The sequence below is a fragment of the Psittacula echo genome, assembly GCF_963264785.1.
Source record: "Psittacula echo genome assembly, chromosome: 7".
NCBI classification, from domain to species: Eukaryota; Metazoa; Chordata; class Aves; order Psittaciformes; family Psittacidae; genus Psittacula; species Psittacula echo.
The window spans coordinates 9,708,777-9,728,973 of record NC_137740.1 but is presented as its reverse complement, the minus strand read 5'-3'; the positions used below and the strand labels follow the sequence as shown (position 1 = coordinate 9,728,973).

Sequence of the window (20,197 nt, the reverse complement as noted above, 5' to 3'; positions counted from 1 at the left end):
CTCCTACATCAACTCACTGTGTTTTAGAAGTAGGTTTAGGCAAACAAAAAACCTTTCTGCTTCAAAGGGAAGCCCCCAAAGAAACCTCTCCACAGGATCAGAGACAAAAACCCTGAAATATTCAGAGCACTTCCAATCACAATAACCACATAAAATAGAAAAAGTTTTACCTGCTCCAAAAGCAAAGAAGAAGCTCTTATCTGTATTCTCCCTTAAAAGCGCCATCACTCTCTTCCCCATCCTCTCATTCCTCTTGTAGATGAGCTCCTGTCTGAAGTAGCTGTCTATCTCCTGAGCTGTCACCTGCTCATGTGGTGGGAGCGTTGTGTTGATGAAGTTAGGTACCTGAAATGGAGAGGGAACGTAGTTCAGGTGACAGTGATTAAGTAATCCCCAAAACACTGGTAGTTTTAATCCAGCCTTATTTAAACCACCTGAGCATCACTACCATACAAAAAAACCCAACAGCTTGTGAGAAACAACGAAAAAACAAATCACCAATAAGAACCTTTTCTCTTCTCTATTCCTTCAACAGAATGTAGTTTTAGGTGTTACATTTGGGTGAGTTACTAAACCCTTTATTTGGATATTGTTGAATGTTACACCTTGTTCAACACAGTTCATGGGTTATTTAATACCAGAACAAATTCTGTAATCTGTGCTCAGCCAAGGTCACCATGATCTTGAGTAAGGGCTGCAAGATTTGGCTTGTACATGCTCCTTTTTAATAACATAACAGTTAAAAACTAGGGAAGGTTAGCAAATCCAGATACATGAAGATGTAAACAGGGTAAACCCCTCATTTTCCTTGCAGCTTTAGATACTTTTACGTCGTGCCAGAGAAAACCACACACTGCAACACAGAAATCCCAGGAACATTCCAAAGAAGGGATTTCCCCAAGAACTGTTCCTTCAGTCCCAGTTTCTGTGAGGAGAGATGTTCACAGGCGCAGAAGAAAGGCTGAAACCCCAGGGACAGCTTGAGTCAGGGGAGCAGACCCAGGAATGAGCCAAGACCCAAGCTATGATTGACAGACAAGCAAGAGCTCTGATTAAGAGGACAGGAGTGAGGGCAGCCTTCAGAGATGGAAATGCAAAGTGAAAGTTTTGGGGAACATCAACACCCACATAAGTCTCTTCTTCCCTGCTTTTGGCTGAAGGGAAGTGAAGGTTGGGAACTGATGGGACCTGGCCTTAAATCACCTGAGATGCTTTGGGGAAATGAAAGTATGGCACTGCCAGCAGGGACAACCTGCTCTTACCCAAAGCAGGAGCAGCAGTGCTAGGGGATTGAATGACTTTGTGCATCCCATTCCAGCCAGGGGAAAGTTCTGATGCTGTGGGTCTAGATATACCGAGGATAGAAGCTGTGATCAGACTCTAACCAAGAGGGTCTTTGTCAAGAATGAAAGCACCTTTCTTCAGCTTGTGCAACTCCATCACTTGCAATAATACCTCCACATCCAACATGTTCCTCATCCTATCTAACCTAAAATACACAAAATGGAGCCATTTACTTGCCTTTTTTCCCCTCCCTTTCCTTCTTTCCCTTCTGTGAGAAAGAGTTTTCCAGTGGCTGAGAGATAAATTTAAAACCAAGGACTGGGTTTTGTCAACATTTCACAAACTTGTCCAAGAAACAAAGGACGGCATCACCTCTAGAGGCACATCATCAGCTACAGGTCCCAATGCACCTTGTGCATTCCTGTATTTCTATGATTGTCAAAAATAAAACATACATGCATGTTTCTGTATGTGTGTGGCAGAGGACAGAAGATAAATGACTGAAGTAAGTATGCCCTTACACAGTAGTGCAACCACATTCTGAGCTACGACACTGGCCCCATTAATCACCTCCCTTCTCCCTGTACTGCAGTTCCTTTCCACAGTCAGTGACATACACCATGCCTGGCTTCAAGGAGGCAGCTGCTCCTGTTGATTTAAGAAACCCTTTGGATTCCTAACCACCAGACAGGGATCAGGAAGTCAAGAAACAGTTACACACAATTAGGAAGCCATTAACTGCAGCCAGAATTTAAGTTTGTTGGGGTTTTGTCTGAAAAAGAAAACCAGTCATTTTAAAAGGATGGGCTAAAGAATGCACCAGAGGGATGCGCCTTCCCTTTAGCAAGTACTTTTGTTTCCATTCACTTTAAAAATTAATTTTAACACTTTAATTATAGGTATTTGTTGTTTTGAACTGAGAGTGAATTGATGAGACGTTTGCTGTGCCAACGGGTGTGAGGGACTGATCTGATAATAGCTGAATACTGCCACTGGTATTTAATTGTATAGTGGGGTGGATGATGTGACTGTTGAATAATCCGAATGCCTAATTTTGCTGTTCATGTAGGTGAGTAGCAGCTGGATCAGCAGTAAAACACAGTGCAACCCGTCACCTGAAGTGTGTGCTCACTGTGCAATAGATACACATGACAAGAGAGAAATGATTTTTTCAGTCCAATCTCTGCAAGCTATTCAGTTTTCTGACAATCCAACCAACTATACATATACATATACATATACATATACATAAAAAGACACATGCATGCTACATATTTCCCATGGAAACTCAGTAATGTATTTCATTCAGAGGTGTTCAAAAGAAAGAGTATTTTGACTCAGTCAGTTTGAACTCTTTCTTTTTTCTATTCCTATTTACTTTGGGTTGCAGTTCTCCTAGGAACAGTATAGATGGACTCCCAACTCAGTCATTAGGTATACTCTGCATCTTTTATTTAAGATTGTGAGGGTAAAGGAAGGGAATATGACAACAAAAAAGAAGTCCCAGCCTTACAGAAATTTCTCTCCCTCCACATTGCCTGCGTAATTTTACTTGAGTCAGTATCCCTGATGGAATATGGGTGGATAAAGCTCCGTACACACATCTGAGCTCACAGTGCTGTGGGATGCAGGCTGTAATTCTTCACCTTTGAAGTCAGTTGGAGCTTTAGGAGGAAGAAAGAGAAAGGACCGTGAAGTGGTTATGACACTATCCTGAAAAAATGGCTGTGTTCCCATGGGCGATACAAATCTCTTGCATGATCACAAGCATATCATTTGGGTTTAGACCTTCAAAGGAAACTCGGCACTTAACCTTCACTAAGTATCTTTGAAACATTTGGCTTTATCCCTCCTGTCCCTCAAAAGTCCATCTGTAAAATGGCAATACTTTCCAACCTGATGTTACATACAAGGCACTGGCTGAATTTTGCTGTTGAAGGACCCAAAGGAAGATCCGAAGTCCAAGATGCTCAGTGGTAGCCTCTCTTCCCACAAATACTTTGTGGAAGGAGGCTGGGAATCTGCTGCAATCTTTAGCAGAAGAGCTAACAACATACTTTGGCTTAGAAAAATGCATCAGCTGTATCTCAAGATCTCCACTGTGCTGTCAGCTTTGTCTATAGAGACAAAGAAATGAAAAAAAGGCAAGCAGAGAAAAGCCAAATATATTGGTGCAGAGTCTTTTATCACATTTAGGGCTTACTGCCAAAGTTAGCTGAAAATTCATGAACACAGGACTGCATTTAAGTACATTTTCTTATTTACTAGTTTTTAATATTTGGACAAATATTCTGGGCAGAGGCACAGTGCCAGGGTTGTGAATATCTATCTGCAAACAATTTTTTTAGACACATAAAAGAACCATCAAATTTGGTTATCTCTTTTTTTTTTTTTCCCCTGCTTTGGATTTATTGGCTACAGTGGAACTGCTCTAGATTCAGTCCAGTATCAAATCACAATCAGATGTGGAGGAATAGCGTTATCGTTCCTACTCCTGTACACTACATTTCCCGATCCTCTGACAACCTCTTCTATCCTTGGTCTGTTCCAGTGATGATAACCTACTTCTGGAATGTGCACTCAAATCTCAAATTGCAAGATTATGTCAATGGAAAACTAACACTACCAACACGTCAACAATGGCTGTGTGCCCTTTTTTGCCTGCGTGCAGGCAGTGGTGGTCTTCAATCATAAGTCTATCTGCAGGTGGAGAAGAGGAAGCTTAGATAGGGAAATGGAATGCCAACCCCTGCCATGGAAAGTACAGTGATCCTAAAATCTTTCCTGTCATTATCTTCCTATGTCTTGGTCAACTGTCTTGGCTTCTGAGACTCCTCTCTCCCACTGTCTCCTAATCAGCAGCTACCTAATAGCTTTCCAGCCTCACTCCTGTGCAATGTCCAAACTCCAGACTGCTGCAAGTACAGTATCATCACTAATCCTTGCAATGGAATTTCAGTAATAAAAAAGGCCTTATTTCTCCTCAGAGCATTCCCAGGCTAAATAGAGAAAATAGGAGGAGGCACTCCCAGATTCACAAAGGACATCTACAACAATGTGGAGAGCTGGCCACCAGCTTCCTGAGTTCCAGTCCAGCGCCTCAATACAAAACTATCCATCTTTCCTTGACAGGAGGACTCAGCCTCCAAGCTAGTAATCCTTGTATCCAGTTGTTAGCAGGGAGTTGTCCCACATCATGCCAAATACTTTTATTTTTGTTCCTAAACATGATAAAGATTGGGTTCTCTTTATTAGTCTTCTAGTTTATGGGCTTTACGTGGGCAGGGCCTGAAGACAAGTAAAGGATCCTGCTTTGAAGAATTTTCCCTGCACCACATAGGTCAGGAACTTTCATGCGGTTGACTGCACTACGCAAGATAAGGATCTCAAGAGCTGACGGCACAGCAGCGGCCTGAAACCTGCTGGCTCCTCCAACAAACTGAACGGCCCTAAATTCACACCAGCCCTTCTTGGGTCAGAGGCTGACATCTGAGCTCCAGTTATCATTCGCTTATGAAGGGAGGATACCCTCCCGTTAACCAGCCTTGACAGGGCATTGCGGTTTTTACTGCACTGCTGCAAAATATACTGCTCGGCACTTGAAGACACCTGTTTCCCTCTGATTTATGGACCCTTCTGGCATCTGGGAGAGCCATATCCACTTACTGCAGCGCCTGGTATGAAGGATTCAAATAGTGTAAAGTGAATGGGCTGCAAGAGCATCTCCGCAAGGAGGATGTAGCTGCTGCTGACTCGACTGGCTTTCCTCCAGCACTCCTGAGCTTCCATCCTGATGGAGACTTCAACAGTCAAGGGGGTGCTGGGTCAAAATGATTTAGCCCAAAGCCCAAAGTTGTCAGCTGCCAAGATGAGCTTCCAGCTCCAGGAAAAAGGAGACCAGGAAGGAGCTCCACAAAATGGTGTCCAGTCAAAGTATGTTGTGATTAATTCATGATGGCTTTCTTTAAGCATCAAAATTTAAAGTAATACATTAGAAGCCTCAGTGGACTGTAAAAGGAATCTTCAGTCTTCTGGGTAAGTCAGTTCCATCACTCCTTTCCCTTTCCCAGGGCAAACATCTACCCAAAATGGAGCTTGAGAATATATTAAAAGCACAACCAGCACATCATACTCAGGATATGCAGGTCAATTTGGTGGATTTTGGGCTGCTAAAATGGATTATTAGAACCATACCCTGACACCAAACTCGGGTATGGACTCAAGACTGATTTGAATTCACAGAAAGCTTCACATCACCAGTCTGTGCTCATGCAGTTCCCTAGGGACAGCTCTCCATGCAGCCAGAGGCCAGTTTTGAGCACTGATTTTCTATTACATCCCTTGGCTTAGCAGAAGTCTGTAGTGTCCCAAACCTCTGAAACCAAGGAACAGCCCTGAAAAACTGCAAGGCAAAAGGACAGGCAGCTCCCCCTCGGTGAATAGTGTGGTCTTGTAAACTGGGAGTTCACCAGAGTGGGGCTTCATGAACCTAAACTTATTTTCTGGGGGCCTACAAAGATGCTGGAGAGGGACTCTTCACTAGGGACTGTTGTGATAGGACAAGGGGTAATGGGTTAAAACTTAAATCAGGGAAGTTTAGATTGGATATAAGGAAGAAGTTCTTTACTGTGAGGGTGGTGAGGCACTGGAATGGGTTGCCCAGGGAGGTTGTGAATGCTCCATCCCTGGCAGTGTTCAAGGCCAGGTTGGATGAGGCCTTGGGTGGCATGGTTTAGTGGGAGGTGTCCCTGCCCATGGCAGGGGTGTTGGAACTGGATGATGTTAAGGTCCTTTCCAACCCTAACTATTCTATGATTCTATGATTCTAAGTCGTTGCAACTGGGATGTGTTGCTGCAGCTTCCAGCATTTCTGTTCTGCTTAGGTACATCTAATCCTCTCTGACCTAAAGGCTGAGGACTCCTTTCATGGAGATACGCTGCTAAAGACTGAGCGTACCAAGACAGCCAGTCTAAGAACAAGCACATTTCTTAGGACCAGCTCTAGAGAACCACTTCTGGCTAATCCCTGCCCACTCACATTACTGTTCAGGATCCATATATGTGGCAAATACATTGCAAATACAGTTCATGCCATGAAGCTTTCTGTAATTGGTTTGCCTGATCTAAAACTAGCTTGGGTACCAACTCCGGCATGGCATGGTAACTTCAGTGTGAAAGCTGAGGTGCCTGAAACTGAGTTTCAAATTGGCTACCTCAGGTCTACAAGCATCTAAATGTGTAAATAGAGGAAAATTATGAATAAGAGAAGACGTGGAGGGGGGAAAAAGGGCTGAGAGCTTAGTGAGTCTCTACGGGTAGTACACAATACTTCTAAAGAACAACTCTGCAAGGTGGCTCAAAAACTGATCATTGCTGTGTTGAGTGTAAGCTTGCCTGCAGGCAGAGTGGGCTGCAACCCCTAGAGCTCTGAGTCTGCAGCTTCACTCCCCACCACACCTGCATGGATACCCTTCAGGGGAGCCCCAAACCCATCCTGCTGCTGCAGCACACAGCCAAATGACAGATGTGTGTCCTGCCTGGTTTTATTACCTTCTCGTACATTTGGGTTGAAGGAAAGCATGTTCAAAAAGAGAAAAAGGTGGGGGAAAAGAAGCAGAAGGGCCACAGGGATGGGCTGTGCATCTCCAACAGCTTGGGGGGTGATGCTTCTATCCCTGTTAAAAAGAGTTTCACCAAATCCCTGAGAAGTCACAACCTGTATGTATGGTTTTTATTTGTTTTCCCACACCAGGTAAATCCTTGCTTTCCAAACACATAGAATAAAAGAAACAAAAGAAGAAGCAAGCAGCACCAACCCCTCCCCCAAGGCCTCCCTCCCTCCTTACCCCAACCCCATCCCTGCTCCCCTTGGTAGTGATGCCAAAACATGCAGTCGGCCTCTCTATCTGAATGAATGTTTTGATTAAAGAAGTCTTAACAAAACACAGTCAGAACAATGATCCTGGCCCCCTTTCTGCAAGCTTCCCCCAACTATGCAGTGTATATTTAGGACCACATTACAGGGACCTGTTCATTAATTGAATAAGGATGACAAGCCTGCAGTGTATGCAAATCGAGGTTTTGGTTTCAGTGGGGAGGGTGAATCTTAACTACCTAATGATACTTCTGCTTCACTTAAAACTCCTTTAACTTTGGGATATTTTTTTCCCAGCTTTCACGAGCTTGCAAACATATGGAAAAGTTCAAGTTTTTCTATTTCCCTTCCAAATGCTGTTTCCTTTGACAAAGAATATTCTTTTTTTGTGTCCTGACACTAAAACCATCACCTATTATATTGCCATGACACCCGAGTAAAGATACTGATCAAAGGGCAAAGCAGGGCAATAAAGTGAAAAAACTGGGGCCAGAAGGTTTGGTTTTGGGGTTGGTTTATTAAAGCATTGCAATTGTTTCTCCAAAGGTATTTTTCATTTTGTCTTCTGTTACACTGTGAGAGAACAGCTGGTCAGTAGCGGGTACAGGCTCAGGTTTGGCTGCCTTGAGTATATATTGTTCAGGGCTTTTCAATGAGTTTCTTCCCATCCCTGTTTAGAAAGATTCTAGGGAAAGCCTGAATGTTTATGTGAAGACTGCAGCATAACTTTAACCCAAGGCAAGTGTGATCCAAGAGATATGGTTTGCAAAATATCACATAGCTTAGCAAGGTTTGCAAAATATCACATAGCTTAGCAAGGAGCAAAAAGCTGGTTAATAACACAACAGCAGCTGGGCTGGAGATAGACCTCCGGAGCTGACACCACAAGGCACTGCTGTGCAGAGATGGCCCTGCTTTCCCATTCGGCCCTAGCAAAACTCCAGGCTACTCCCAATCCAACCAGCCTAAGCTTCCTATGTATGCTGGCATCTGGAACTGGCATCTGGCATGATGACTTTCAGTTCTGTTTAAGGTGGTGAGGTTTGAGAGGTCCAGTATAGGACATAAAGATGCTGAACATTTCCAAGAAAGCTTCTAGAAATGGGAGAGGGACCAGCCAGGAGAAAACTAAAGAATAGTTCAAATGAAGTCAGTGAAGTAAAGACAAATTAAGTTACCTTTGAAACTGCTTTCTTTGCATCTAAGCTGGTGGAACTGTATAAACTTTGACTTTATCAGTAATGAGCTCTCCCAGAGAGGATCCAGGTCTGAAATTGCCATCAGAGAGCACAAACAGTTTACACTGGAGAACCTGATCTACAGTGTTTGCTATTCAGTAATGCAAAATAATAGTGTCAGACCAAGAAATGTTGTGTCAAGGAGTACCCAAGAACACAGTCTTTTCAGATAATGTCTAATACTAATCTTGCCAAGTCAGCAAGGACAAGCAAAGTGCCCCCTTGTTCCACTTACCCCCCCCCCCCCCATCACAATGAGGTGACAAACACATCTTCTGGATAAAACAAAGGGAGGAAAAGCATTTTGTACACTGAACCCACAAGATATTGTTTAAAAAACTAAAAAGTATTTTTCATTTCTCTTGAACAAGTTTTTCCAAGAAACACTTCATAAACCAGCTCTTTAAAAAAGAAGGGATAGTAAATGCTTTACAACAAACATACAGCAATGCACAGAAAGCAGCATGCTACTACCTTGAACTCCAAATGTTTTTACCAATCACTCCTTCGTACTCTTTTATAGTTTATTCCCTTACTAATAAATACAGGTAGTCAACAATCCTTCAATGTTTTTAATGTAAATCAGCCTTTTTCTGAAGGTGAACATGTTCCTTTTCTAATAACACAGCAGTCGCTGAAAGAAAAATCTCTGCCTTTAAATGCCTTGTTCCAATTTCTCTCTGACTTTCTCTCCTCTCCCATTGCTTTCCTCATGGAAACTGGAAAGAGGAAGGAAGTAACTTCCAAGGTAAGACAACTCTAAATGAAAACAAGCAATAAAAAGTTTCAAGCAAGAACCTATTTTCAAAACTTGTAGCATTGAAATTATCTGGGCATGTTCCAGATTCCTAATAAAAAGACAATCTCTGCAGTGCTTTCCCCAGCACTGTCATCAACAAGTAGACTTAACTCTCACAATATGGACCTGTAACCAATTTTCTGAAACACATAAGCCAAAATATAATATTGCTCCAATCTGGAATCCTGTTCTGACATAATATGAAAATTAGACTGAAAATTTTGGCTGCACTTCTGTTTTTTTACTTCCAAATGCTCACAGTATACCAAGGCACAAAGCTGTAACTCAAGTGCAAGTGGAAAGAAAGTATGATCCCACCGCAGCAGATCAGGAGCTCTGGTGAACTATGGGAAGGCAACAGCAGGATCCTGTACTACAGCCCAGAGAAGAGAAGGTGGGAGACAAGGGGGCACAAGCAGTGATGAGCAAACGTGTCACCAAACACCCGGGCAGCATCAGGACTGCCATCAATGTCATGTTAACAGACACTTCTGGGAGAGTTAATGACCCCTTCCCTGGATCCAGAATGAGAAACTCATGGGACTGGCTCCCTTGGCGCCTGGGACAACCTTGCACTTGCTTCACTGGAAAGCCTATAATCATTTTCCCTGGAAGAACGAGAGGCTGTGCCAGTTCGCCTGCACTTTGTTAGAGCTGAAAACGATAAGATGCTTCCAAAGCGTTGCGTTACAATAGCTGTGCCTTCAGTTTATGGATTTATCTTTCTTTGCCCTAGATAAAACTCCATTCCTGGGACAAATTAGGTCTGCTTGTCATTCAACACTCTACCTAATGGTCTCAGCTGTGTGTTTCTGCAGTTATTGAAGCTGAGGCATTCCACAGATAGTTTTGATCGATTTGAGAAGTGAGCTAGAAATTCAGTTGTATTTTATCCAGAATGAGAACAGGGCAAGTTAATGATGTAATTAGAATTATCAGGACCCTTAAATCTTAAAGGACTTGTTTAAATGCAGGATGATAACATTTTTGAAGGGGTACATAACTTGGCAGTTTATAAACAACAAGTGCATTGTGAAGTGAGGCAGTAACCCTTTTCTTCTTTAGAGAGGCTGACTACTGACATGGGGTTAGCATATGGATCTTTAATGCTGTGTTATAAGTACTATCATACGCTTCTCAGAAGGCAACAGGCACTACCTAAACACTGTATGTCCACATGAATCCATGGAATTTTGAATGCAGAGGCAGCTCAAGATATGGGTGATATTGTTCTACCAAGTTATATAAGAAAATCAGCTGCTTCTAATGAACAGAAGTTGAAGAAGGAGGCACAGTAATCCCTAAGTGTCTGAAATGGGTTGAGACATGTCTGCAGGCTGTGGTGATCACCCAGCAACTTCATTGAATACCTTGCTTTTCTGCGTAGGATGAAGCCAAGACCCTACCTCTCCTGGCAACAAAGACATGGTTATACTCAGGTGAGCATAAATCCTATAAACTATGTCAGTAACTGGCCTCACTTGATATCTTCATTTTGATATCCAATGATAGCTGGGCCCATTCGGACTCATACAAAGCCTGTGGAGAATAATATTCTCCAGTATTTCAATGGGCTTTCAATACAGTCTACCACACAAGCCATAAGGGCTCTCTAGACGAAAGATGCTTTCAAAGTGGCAGGTATGACTCTCACACCATATTGTTTACCCTCTGTGGGACAGGCAAATAACAAGTACGCAACCAGGAGAAACTGTCTTGAAGAAACCTACTTGTAAAGTAAGCAGTGTAGCTGCAAGCCTCTGATATGGCAGATAAGTAATGAGAGAGGAGAAACCATCTTCTCCTGGGATAGGAACCTCTCCTCAAGTCAGGAGCATGGCCGAGGACAGAAGAGTAGAAACAATAGCTGGAGACAACAGGTATAGTTTTTGGGAGAGGTAGAAGAGTCTCAGCCCTGGCTTTTTGATCTTCCTCTTAATAAAGCATATATAGGAATACAAGAAAACACAGAACCAGCTAATTCTATGCTGGCAAAGGTAAGTCTGCTTTACAGAATTGTCCTTAAACAAATGAACAATTCTAAACCAACCACAAGATTGTAACTGGTGCAAGGGACCGCTGAACTCAAAGCTCAGATGTTTATGTTTGAAGAAAGACCTTTATATCAGATTTAGGGAACATGATAAATTGTTCTGCACCCGACTTTTCTTCCACCAAGGCTCTGGGTCATTCCGCAATGTCTCAGGTAAGAAAAAGTATCCTCTAGAGGTAGATAATTTACTAAGTTTGCACTAAAAGATCATTTACATTTTAACGCATCTGGACATGCTGACCTCAGTTCCCTTGCGAGAGCGTCACACAGAACACAGAAGTTAAAGCTAGTGGTCTAATCCAATGGGGTTTTGCTTGTAAGGAACTTGTTTCAGAAGGACACAAAGAAACTGACTTCTTTGAGGGGAAAACAGTTTGAAGAAAGAGCAGAAAATACGCCTGTCCTATCTTTAACTTGAATACTTTTCCTCTATATCATTTTGACTCTTTGCCCAGAAACTCCAACATAAGCCTCTTGATTACAAAAGTCACAAGAGAATGAAGTGTTTGAAGAAAGCTGTAGAAGGAGAGATGTTTCCTACTCCCCTTTTGGGTCATGGTCTAACTGAATAAACTCAGCCCCTTAAAATTTTACTGAGTTTAAATAAGGATTTATGTGTTTGGGAAAACTGGTGCTTGGAAACAAGATTTAAGAAGAAAGAGAGAGAAAGGAATGAGGAATGTCATATAACCACGGGAAAGCAGAGGTGTTTCCCACTTTCACTGTTCTTAATTAAGTCTTAAAAAACCCTAAAACACCACTGAAACTGAGAAGGATTTGTTTAGTCCTCACTGTCATCAAAGCTGATGGCTCCAGGACAGGAAAACATCAGGGGTTTGGGGTCTTGCTCACACCTCTCCATTTCAAGCACCTTACCCTGGCTAAGCTAAGCTTCCCAACCCCAAGGCAGCAGCATCTCCCTGGGGAGGTCCTGTCCCTGTCCCTGGGTGCCAAAGGAGCTGTTCTCTGACCAAGCTCCTGCTTTGGTCTTAGAAATAACTTTCCCTGCACTTTTCCTCCCAGTGCACAGGAAAAGGACCCTGTGCACTGGAACACTTGGTTCCAGAAGGATTCTGTCCTCTTCTCCCAAACACTGTAGGAGTCAAGAAGACTGGTGCTGACAAATGGCGTATTTCCCAAATTCCCTTGGGGAGGAGTAAGAGGCTCAAGAAATTCATCCATAACTCCTTGAGTCTACAGATTCAGTATTTCTGCTTCTAGTTCTTTTTTCCACTCCACGATGAGTTTTGCTCTAAAGGCATCTCAGTATCTTGCAGACAACTACTGATGATGCTCAGTCTCCCAAGATTCACGCTAGAGGAATTTAGGAAGTTATTGCACTGAGATAAATACTCCCTACCACTACAATCCCTGAAGTAATGTTCGACTTTCTCAGCTACTTTGCAGTTCCTTACAGTGATGTGAAACAATGGCTCAGAACTGAGGCAACTGATGGGCAAGTTCACCTTTATTCTGCAGCTCCTGTTTGATCTTCCAGGGACAAGCAGGCACTAATAACCTTATAAACAGCCCCCAAATGAATCCTCAAGGAGTGAAAGCCGCAGCCTTCTCCAGGTATCCCTGGATACATCGGACAGAGCTGAATTCCTTCCCTCCACTGTTCACATTAACCATTGAGTCCAACAACTCCAGTCCCAATCTTCTGTTCCTTCCTATGTGGTACTTCAAAGTCGCATTAATGGTACCAGCTCCAAGGACTTACCAGACCCTCTGAAGAGCTGGGCCAGCAAATGGGTATCATAGAAGAATGGGCATACCTTCTAAAAACACTGTGACACTCCTGTCTCCCAAGACTGGGTGGGCATGGGTACCTGCCCTGAAGTATAAGTGATGGTGCACCTCATTTGGGATAGTCATAGTTTTTCTGCACTTGTAGGCCCATCATTTGTTGTCACCTGATAAGACATTCAGTACACTCTCAGCACACAACAGATCTCTGTGCCTACATTTAATGTCTCAAGAGACAGATCCCATGGGGGATGCTTCATGTGTAATATTTAAGCCAGGCTAATCTCATTTGGTAACCAAATGGCAAAAACTTTCTATGGCAGAGAGAGTCTATTATCCTTGCAAAACCACACAGAATAAACTTTGGAATTATCACAACTGGCAAAAGTTGACCTGAATGGGGAGTTTATTTAGGTTTTAATTTTCTATTTTGTTCTGCTTGCAATTAAAATAAATGGTGTAAAGCTGGTTTATAAAAACACTACCAAACAAAAACCCTCTTCACCCAAATTAAAAACAACAACCTATGAGAGGGAAGCACTCCACAACATTTAGAGTTCTGCAGGGACTAGTATATATATAGGGATTTTAATTTTCCATGGCCTGCAAGTGTTATAATCTCTATCAACTGTGTGCACTCTGGGACTGTGAGTAACACCAGTGCTTGAACTCTGATTGGCTTTAACACTGATTTTAAACTCACATTTGATCCAACAATTTGCAGGGATAAAGAAGTTTTTACAGCACTCTGTTCCTCTCAAGTCTGACCCACAGGTCTGTTACAGGACATTGTGTCAATAAATCACAGATGCCTGTGAGTCAATGCAACCAGTGTGAACGGCCACAACTTGTCTTAGGGACAAAGGCTTTACTGCTGGAGAAAATACACTAACAGAGATTAAAAGATGACACAGGACATCCACATGACAGGGACCTTAAAGCTCATCCAGTTCCAACCCCCTGCCATGAGCAGAGACACCTTCCACTAGAGCAGGCTGCTCAAAACTGCGTCCAACCTGGCCTTGAACACTGCCACAGATGGGGCAGCCACAGCTTCTGTGGGCAACCTGTGACAGTATGTCACTGCATTCACAGTAAAGAACTTCTTCCTTATATCTAATCTCCTTAAATCTACCCTCCTTCAGTTTAAGCCTATTTCCTCTTGTCCTGTCACTACATGCCCTTGTAAAAGGTCCCTCTCCAGATTTCGTGTGGAAAATACCTTCAAATACTGAAAGCTGTCCTAAGGTATCCCCAGAGCCTTCTCTTCTCCAGGCTGAACAACCCCAGCTCTCTCAGCTTGTCTCCATAGGAGAGATGCTTCAGCCTGCCATTATGTGTCTACCTTGTGTGCTGTGCCTCAACACTGCAGGGATAGTTAAAACCATTGATTTCTCCAGTATCCTCCAGTTCTCTAAAGATTCAGCTCACACCTCCCATCTTCAGAGATGTATTCCTACCTGAGTCGCTTTCTCCCTCTACTTTTCAGTGCAAGGCTTCCAGAATGAACAGCTCTGGCAGCTTTAGTATTGCACAGACTTCTGTTTCAGCACTGCGACATTAACCCCTCCGTTATGTCCTGATCAGTCACACAAAAACAATGCTTCATTTTCTCAGACTAGATTAACTGGGACAGCAAAAGGTTTTTATCCCATTCATTACCATCAACCACACTTTCTACTATTTGAAAATGATAACCAGATAGGGAAAAGAAGGACAGATGACCATTTGTCCAGAATTTAAGGACTTCTGATTGTCCAAGTTCATACAGGTCCCCTCCAAGTAAGCCACTGCAACTGAGACAGGAACATGGGAAAATTTAACAAAAAATGAGAGATAGGAGACATCCAAGGACCAAGTTTCTCCAACAGGAAAGAAGAGTAACCTACGTATTAAATGAGAATCTCAGAGTTTGCCATGAACTATCAAACTGGTCTGGAAAGCAGATTTCTGCTCCATTGAGAGTTTTTAATAGCACTGGATAACTAAGATAAACAGAGACTGAAGGGCTGCCTGAGACACATACAAAACCATTGAATTATGACATGTTTGAGAAGTTATTTACTTTATAGACTATTTACATAAAGTTCACTTCCTCTTCATATATAAGCTCAAATATTACAAAGTCTTTTTTTTTTTTTATGCCCTTAATGAGGAGACTACATTCAACAGCCCCACAAACATCCGTATTAACTTATTTTCAAGCACATTCCTCGGAAAGCTTTCCAGCCAGTCCCTTCCTCGTTCCAAGTTACAAATGATAGGACAAGAGGAAATGGCCTCAAGTTGCGCCAGTGGAGGTTTAGATTGGATATTAGGAACAATTTCTTCACCAAATGCGATGTCAAGCATTGCAACAGGCTGCCCAGAGTGGTGGCTGAATCACCATCCCTGGAGGTATTTAAGGACATGTAGATGTGGTGCTTAGGGACAGGGTTTAGAGGTGGACCTGGCAGTGCCAGGTTAATGGTTGGAGTTGATGATCTTAAAGTCCTTTTGTAACCTAAATGATTCTATGATTCCCCAGAGCCCAAACAATAGAAAGGAAACCTCACTCTCCCATCAGGTAAATGAGGATGAAAAGAAAACACAGGGCATCAAAAGGAAGAGGGAAAGTGGAGATGGAGCACAAAATGTTAACCAGGACATCACTATTTGCTGATTTGTTGTCAATTAACTGGCCCATCTGCAAAACTTTGCCTACCTGAGAAGTGTCATGGTTGAATATGACAGCATTCAGGTCTCCACAGTTATAATGCTTGATGAGATCTTCGGTGGTATATGGGGCCTGCAAACTACCTGCTCGGAGGCTTTCATGTTGCAGCAGAGTTTGGTTTAGAGCAAACAGCACCTGTAGAAACACAATCAATAAACCGGGAGAAGTTAAATATTGGGAATCGAAGCAGCAAAGCCTAAAATGACAAACTTTGGAAAACTCTCCTACACCTGAAGTCTATTAACCCATTAATTAACCCATTCTGGCCCACAGTAACAAGGGCTGGTCTTCAGTCATTCCAACTGGAAGCGGAATCAGATGCAACTTCCCCTACTAGCAGAAGACCTTATTATAAGCTCCTTGGGTTTACATATAAAGTATAACTTGACAACACATATATTACTCAGAGGTCATGGTCTGATAACTTTCAGGCTATCTGTGCTGACTAGTAGGCTACATGAGAGACACTGGAATGAAAAGGGAAACTGTCTCTGACTGCTTCCACACTGCTAGCTTAAATCCAAAGCCCAAACTCAGTTGGAAGGTTTTTAATGAAAATCAAATCTTCTGAACTCCTGTAGTTGCAGCTGTTGCATTGGGACTTTCTGAGTAGTTTTAGTAGCAGAAACTTTAGTAAATTCATTATTAGTCTACTTCCTTTAGTCTTTCTCCCTTCATCCACCCTTTCACAAAGTGAACAGAGACACTGAATCGTAACACTGTCCCAGTACACTAGTCAAGTGTCCCCATCCCAAGCCTGAAAATAGCAGAAAAGCACAAGCATTCTTTACTATGTACATTTTGGTAACAACAAAAAATAAATGTCCTTAGAGATGGTAATTTTTTTCCTTGCATTACCAAAAAGGTTACTAGATTTCATGTGAATTACCACAAATCTTTTCATATTTGTGACAGACTGTGGGAGTAATTTATACCCGTTACTGAAACACCAAGCCTGGGCTTTTCATGTTCAGCTTTCTAAGAACCTGTTCCAAAGAAACTTGGTAAAAAGTAGATGAATGAATGAGAAGACCAGCAGTTAAGACAGATTGTCACAAATTACATAAATAAGCAAACACACTTTTCCTAAAATAACCTGTCATGCCTGCAAATTCAGATTTCTGAAAAACTACATTGGTGTGTCATTTTTTATAAGAGACTCCTGCATCCCTCAGCCTCACATTTCACCATGTTTTCAGATTCTCTTATTTGTAACAGCAGTGCCCTATCCATGCAAAGAATAACCATCATCTCAAGAGCTGGGTAAAGTAACCCATGCCAAGCTCCAGCTGGCCCAGCGAGGCTGCAGTCTGAGACACAGATTCTTACCTACGTTCTTAACTTTAAGCAACTGAACCTCTTTAAGGAGTGAACCCCAAGGGAGTTTAAAATTAACAATGTACGTGCATATGTGCAGGATGAAAGCACTTATTAAATTAGGATTCCCACTTTAGTTTATCTGAAGAAAAGGAAACAGTCACTTGGATTTGCTCCTCCAAAACCTCAGGTATATTATTATTATTAATAATAATTATTATTATGTTTTAATTATTATCATTACTATTATTATCATTAACAACAACAACAATAAAAGTATCTCCATGGCATTAACAGCCTCTTAATATAAAGCTGCTACATGCTAACACACACAATTCGTTGAGAACAAGTAAATGCTACTTTTTAATTTACTATTAAAAAATATAAGGATGGTCTTTCAACTGAACCTGTTATACCTCGATGCCACAATCGGTTCCCATTAAGATTCAAGCCTAAAAGATTTCCTTGCCCAAATCTAAGGGTCTCTTAAGGCTTTTCTACAAAGAGATCAATCTTTCTCAGGACCACAGCCTGAAGTTAAGCATCTTCCTACCTCAGTTTTTCTCTAATTTAAAAAATCTGCAGAAAACACAGTTTGAAAAATTTCTAACCTTTGAAAAGAGCTGAGATTTTTCTTTTTCCCCTAAGGGCTACAGCTCGAAGAGGAAATGGTTCATCCCAGGATTTCCTGGGGATTCTAAACATTTTGGCTAATAAAAAATGAAAGCTTAGAAAAACATTGACAGGAAAACTGAGAGCAGAGGTTTTCCCAAAATGCTTTTAATAAAATCCTTCTCATTTGTGACTTTTTAAACAAGGGATGTTGCTGGATTTCTGTATACAAAAATACGTATACACACAGGCACACACATATACAAACCACCAACAAACCCCGAGGGGAAGACTCTGCTTTATGATAAAATATTAAGAAGGTGATAAACAAATCCTTACTTGACTCCCAATCCCTTTTTCTTTCTTTTTGTTATTCTGGCTTCCTGGGGGAAACAGCCCTGTGCATTAATGAGCTGGGTCTGTCTGTCTGTCTCCTCCTAATAAATTCAAAACCTATTAGCTGATTTCAGTCACATTTGCAGAGGGTCAGAGGTCTTAATGAAAATGTTCCTTGAAAATAAGTGCCAGGCTGCAGAAAAGTCCACAGTACGAGTTCATGTCTTATAACAATTAATATTCCTATGAGAATTAATATTCTATGATTCTATGATTCTAAGACTACACATGAGAGAGAATGAATTATTTGAGTGTACAACAATAGATGGACCTTCACACACCAGACCCCAGCCTTCATTAGTGTCAGGATGCTCATGCCCCTTATCTCTGCCTCTTGAGTGGCTTTGGGACCTAGATGATGCTACCACTGCAGGGAGCATATTGCTGGGTTCAAACTGCTGCCCAAAAAATAACTAAAGAGATTTTATTTTAGTAAGGAAGTTAAAGCTAGAAACAAAAATATGCTGAAGAAAAACTGGAACCACTTAAAACAGATTCCTAGAGAAGTCTCGCTTAATCAAACCATAACCACTATGGGTTTTGGTCAGGTGGCTCAAAACAAACTTGAAGAGAAGTGGGGTCTCATCGCAGTTGCCTGCTCGTTGGCTGGATTTGTAGGCCATTTCCTTCAGAGTCAGGTTAAAGCCATCTTAAAACCTGAATTTATTTTTACTTACTGTTCAGATAATGCCACAAAAACAATGCTGTTTCCTTTCCTTCTGTCTATCTTAATATCAGTGACCCCACGACCTCCAGCCTAAACCTCTATCTGAGTTAAATCTCCCAGAGGTGCCCAAGATTACTGAACAACTGATGACTTCAAAATAAACACACTTATAGCGACTGCCTATACACAGTCCCACCTAATAAATACAGCAGACAGTATTTGCTCTGGGAAGCCATGGGAAGTTATGACTTTGGCTCTGGGAAAGGGCATTTTTATTCCCGCAATTTATGGTCCTCCCATCGGCATGCTTTGAAAGCCATTTTTGCACGGCTGTCTCTGGCCCCCGTTTGTCCAATCAACCATGGACAGCAGAAAGGGGGTTTTCACCCTGCCAGGAGGAAGCCTTTTTATCTGAGGGGTGTCATTCTCCTCTGCAAAGCAGCAACCCAACACACAGATTTAATTTGAGTGTTTGGAGACACCAGCTTAGCACTTAGGGTGGACCTATGGGTACTGTTTTACTGCCTAAGAGAGTGGGTACCACCAATCCTGCATAGCACCAGAAATCAGTGGTCCATACTTTTTAGGAGCTCATCTGTATACACTATGGCCATCTCAAGGATATGGGGGCTGGACCAGTTATTTCTGCCATGGCAAGGTCAGAGGTGATGCAACAGAGAAGAGCTCTTGCATCACCGGTGAATTCAACTGAGGGAAGCCCAGCTGCGGGGACATCAGTAGGAACCCCAAGTTTCACTTCTTGGTGAACAAGACTGGGCTGTTTCTTATGTTTGTGCCAACTGTTCTCACCATCACCCAACAGTACCCGTGCTGCTGCCTCACTTTAACCTTTGCTCTTTTGCCTCTATCATCTCAGGCACTGCAGTTGCAACCAAATCTGCAGAGACCAGCCTTTGCCACGCGTCCAAGCTCACTACAGGGATCAATTAGAGACCAAAGGAGCCCAGTGAAGACCATAGTTAACAGCTTTACTGATTACCTTGATAGTCAAACAGTATTTCCCTCTCTCCACAACAGCATTGGGTCTCAAGGGCAGCAGTGCATAAAAGTGTTGGTACCAACAGTTGTGCAAGTTGCCTTGTGACAGTTTGAACTTTGTTTTGCGAGCCCATGGGAGAGGCTGGAGGTTTGATTTTATGTGAGACTTTAATGAGATTTGGCTTTTAGGCAAATAAATCCAATCCACAGAAACCGATCTAAAATAGCATTGCCTCCTTTTCAAATAGGGAGGGGAAGTGAACAGACACATACCTAGACTGGGCTTAGGAACGCTTGGCCTTTCCACCAGAAATCACACTCTTCATTGTACTTGGTTTTGGGAGCAAAGCTGGATAAAAATACATCTTTTTCCAAGGTACTCTCACAAACATTCATGTATCATGTTTAATTGTGCCACAAGTCTGCAACTTCAGACTGGACATTTGAAGGCTCCTGAAGGCCAGCAATATATTAATGCTGTGTGTGATAGCT

The 20,197-nt window shown here is 42.2% G+C and overlaps 1 protein-coding gene across 1 annotated transcript in view; it reads right to left on the bottom strand.

The window, feature by feature from the left end:
- Positions 1 to 20,197, bottom strand: part of TRABD2B (TraB domain containing 2B) — a gene marked incomplete at its 3' end in the record, with an annotated part of 297,475 nt that overhangs the window by 120,325 nt on the left and 156,953 nt on the right. The window contains exons 3-4 of the mRNA XM_080624083.1: positions 15,703 to 15,849; positions 171 to 345 (exon numbers count right to left, since the gene is read on the bottom strand). Coding sequence (XP_080480209.1) covers positions 171 to 345; positions 15,703 to 15,849 — 322 coding nt within the window. The remainder of the gene's footprint in view (positions 1 to 170; positions 346 to 15,702; positions 15,850 to 20,197) is intronic.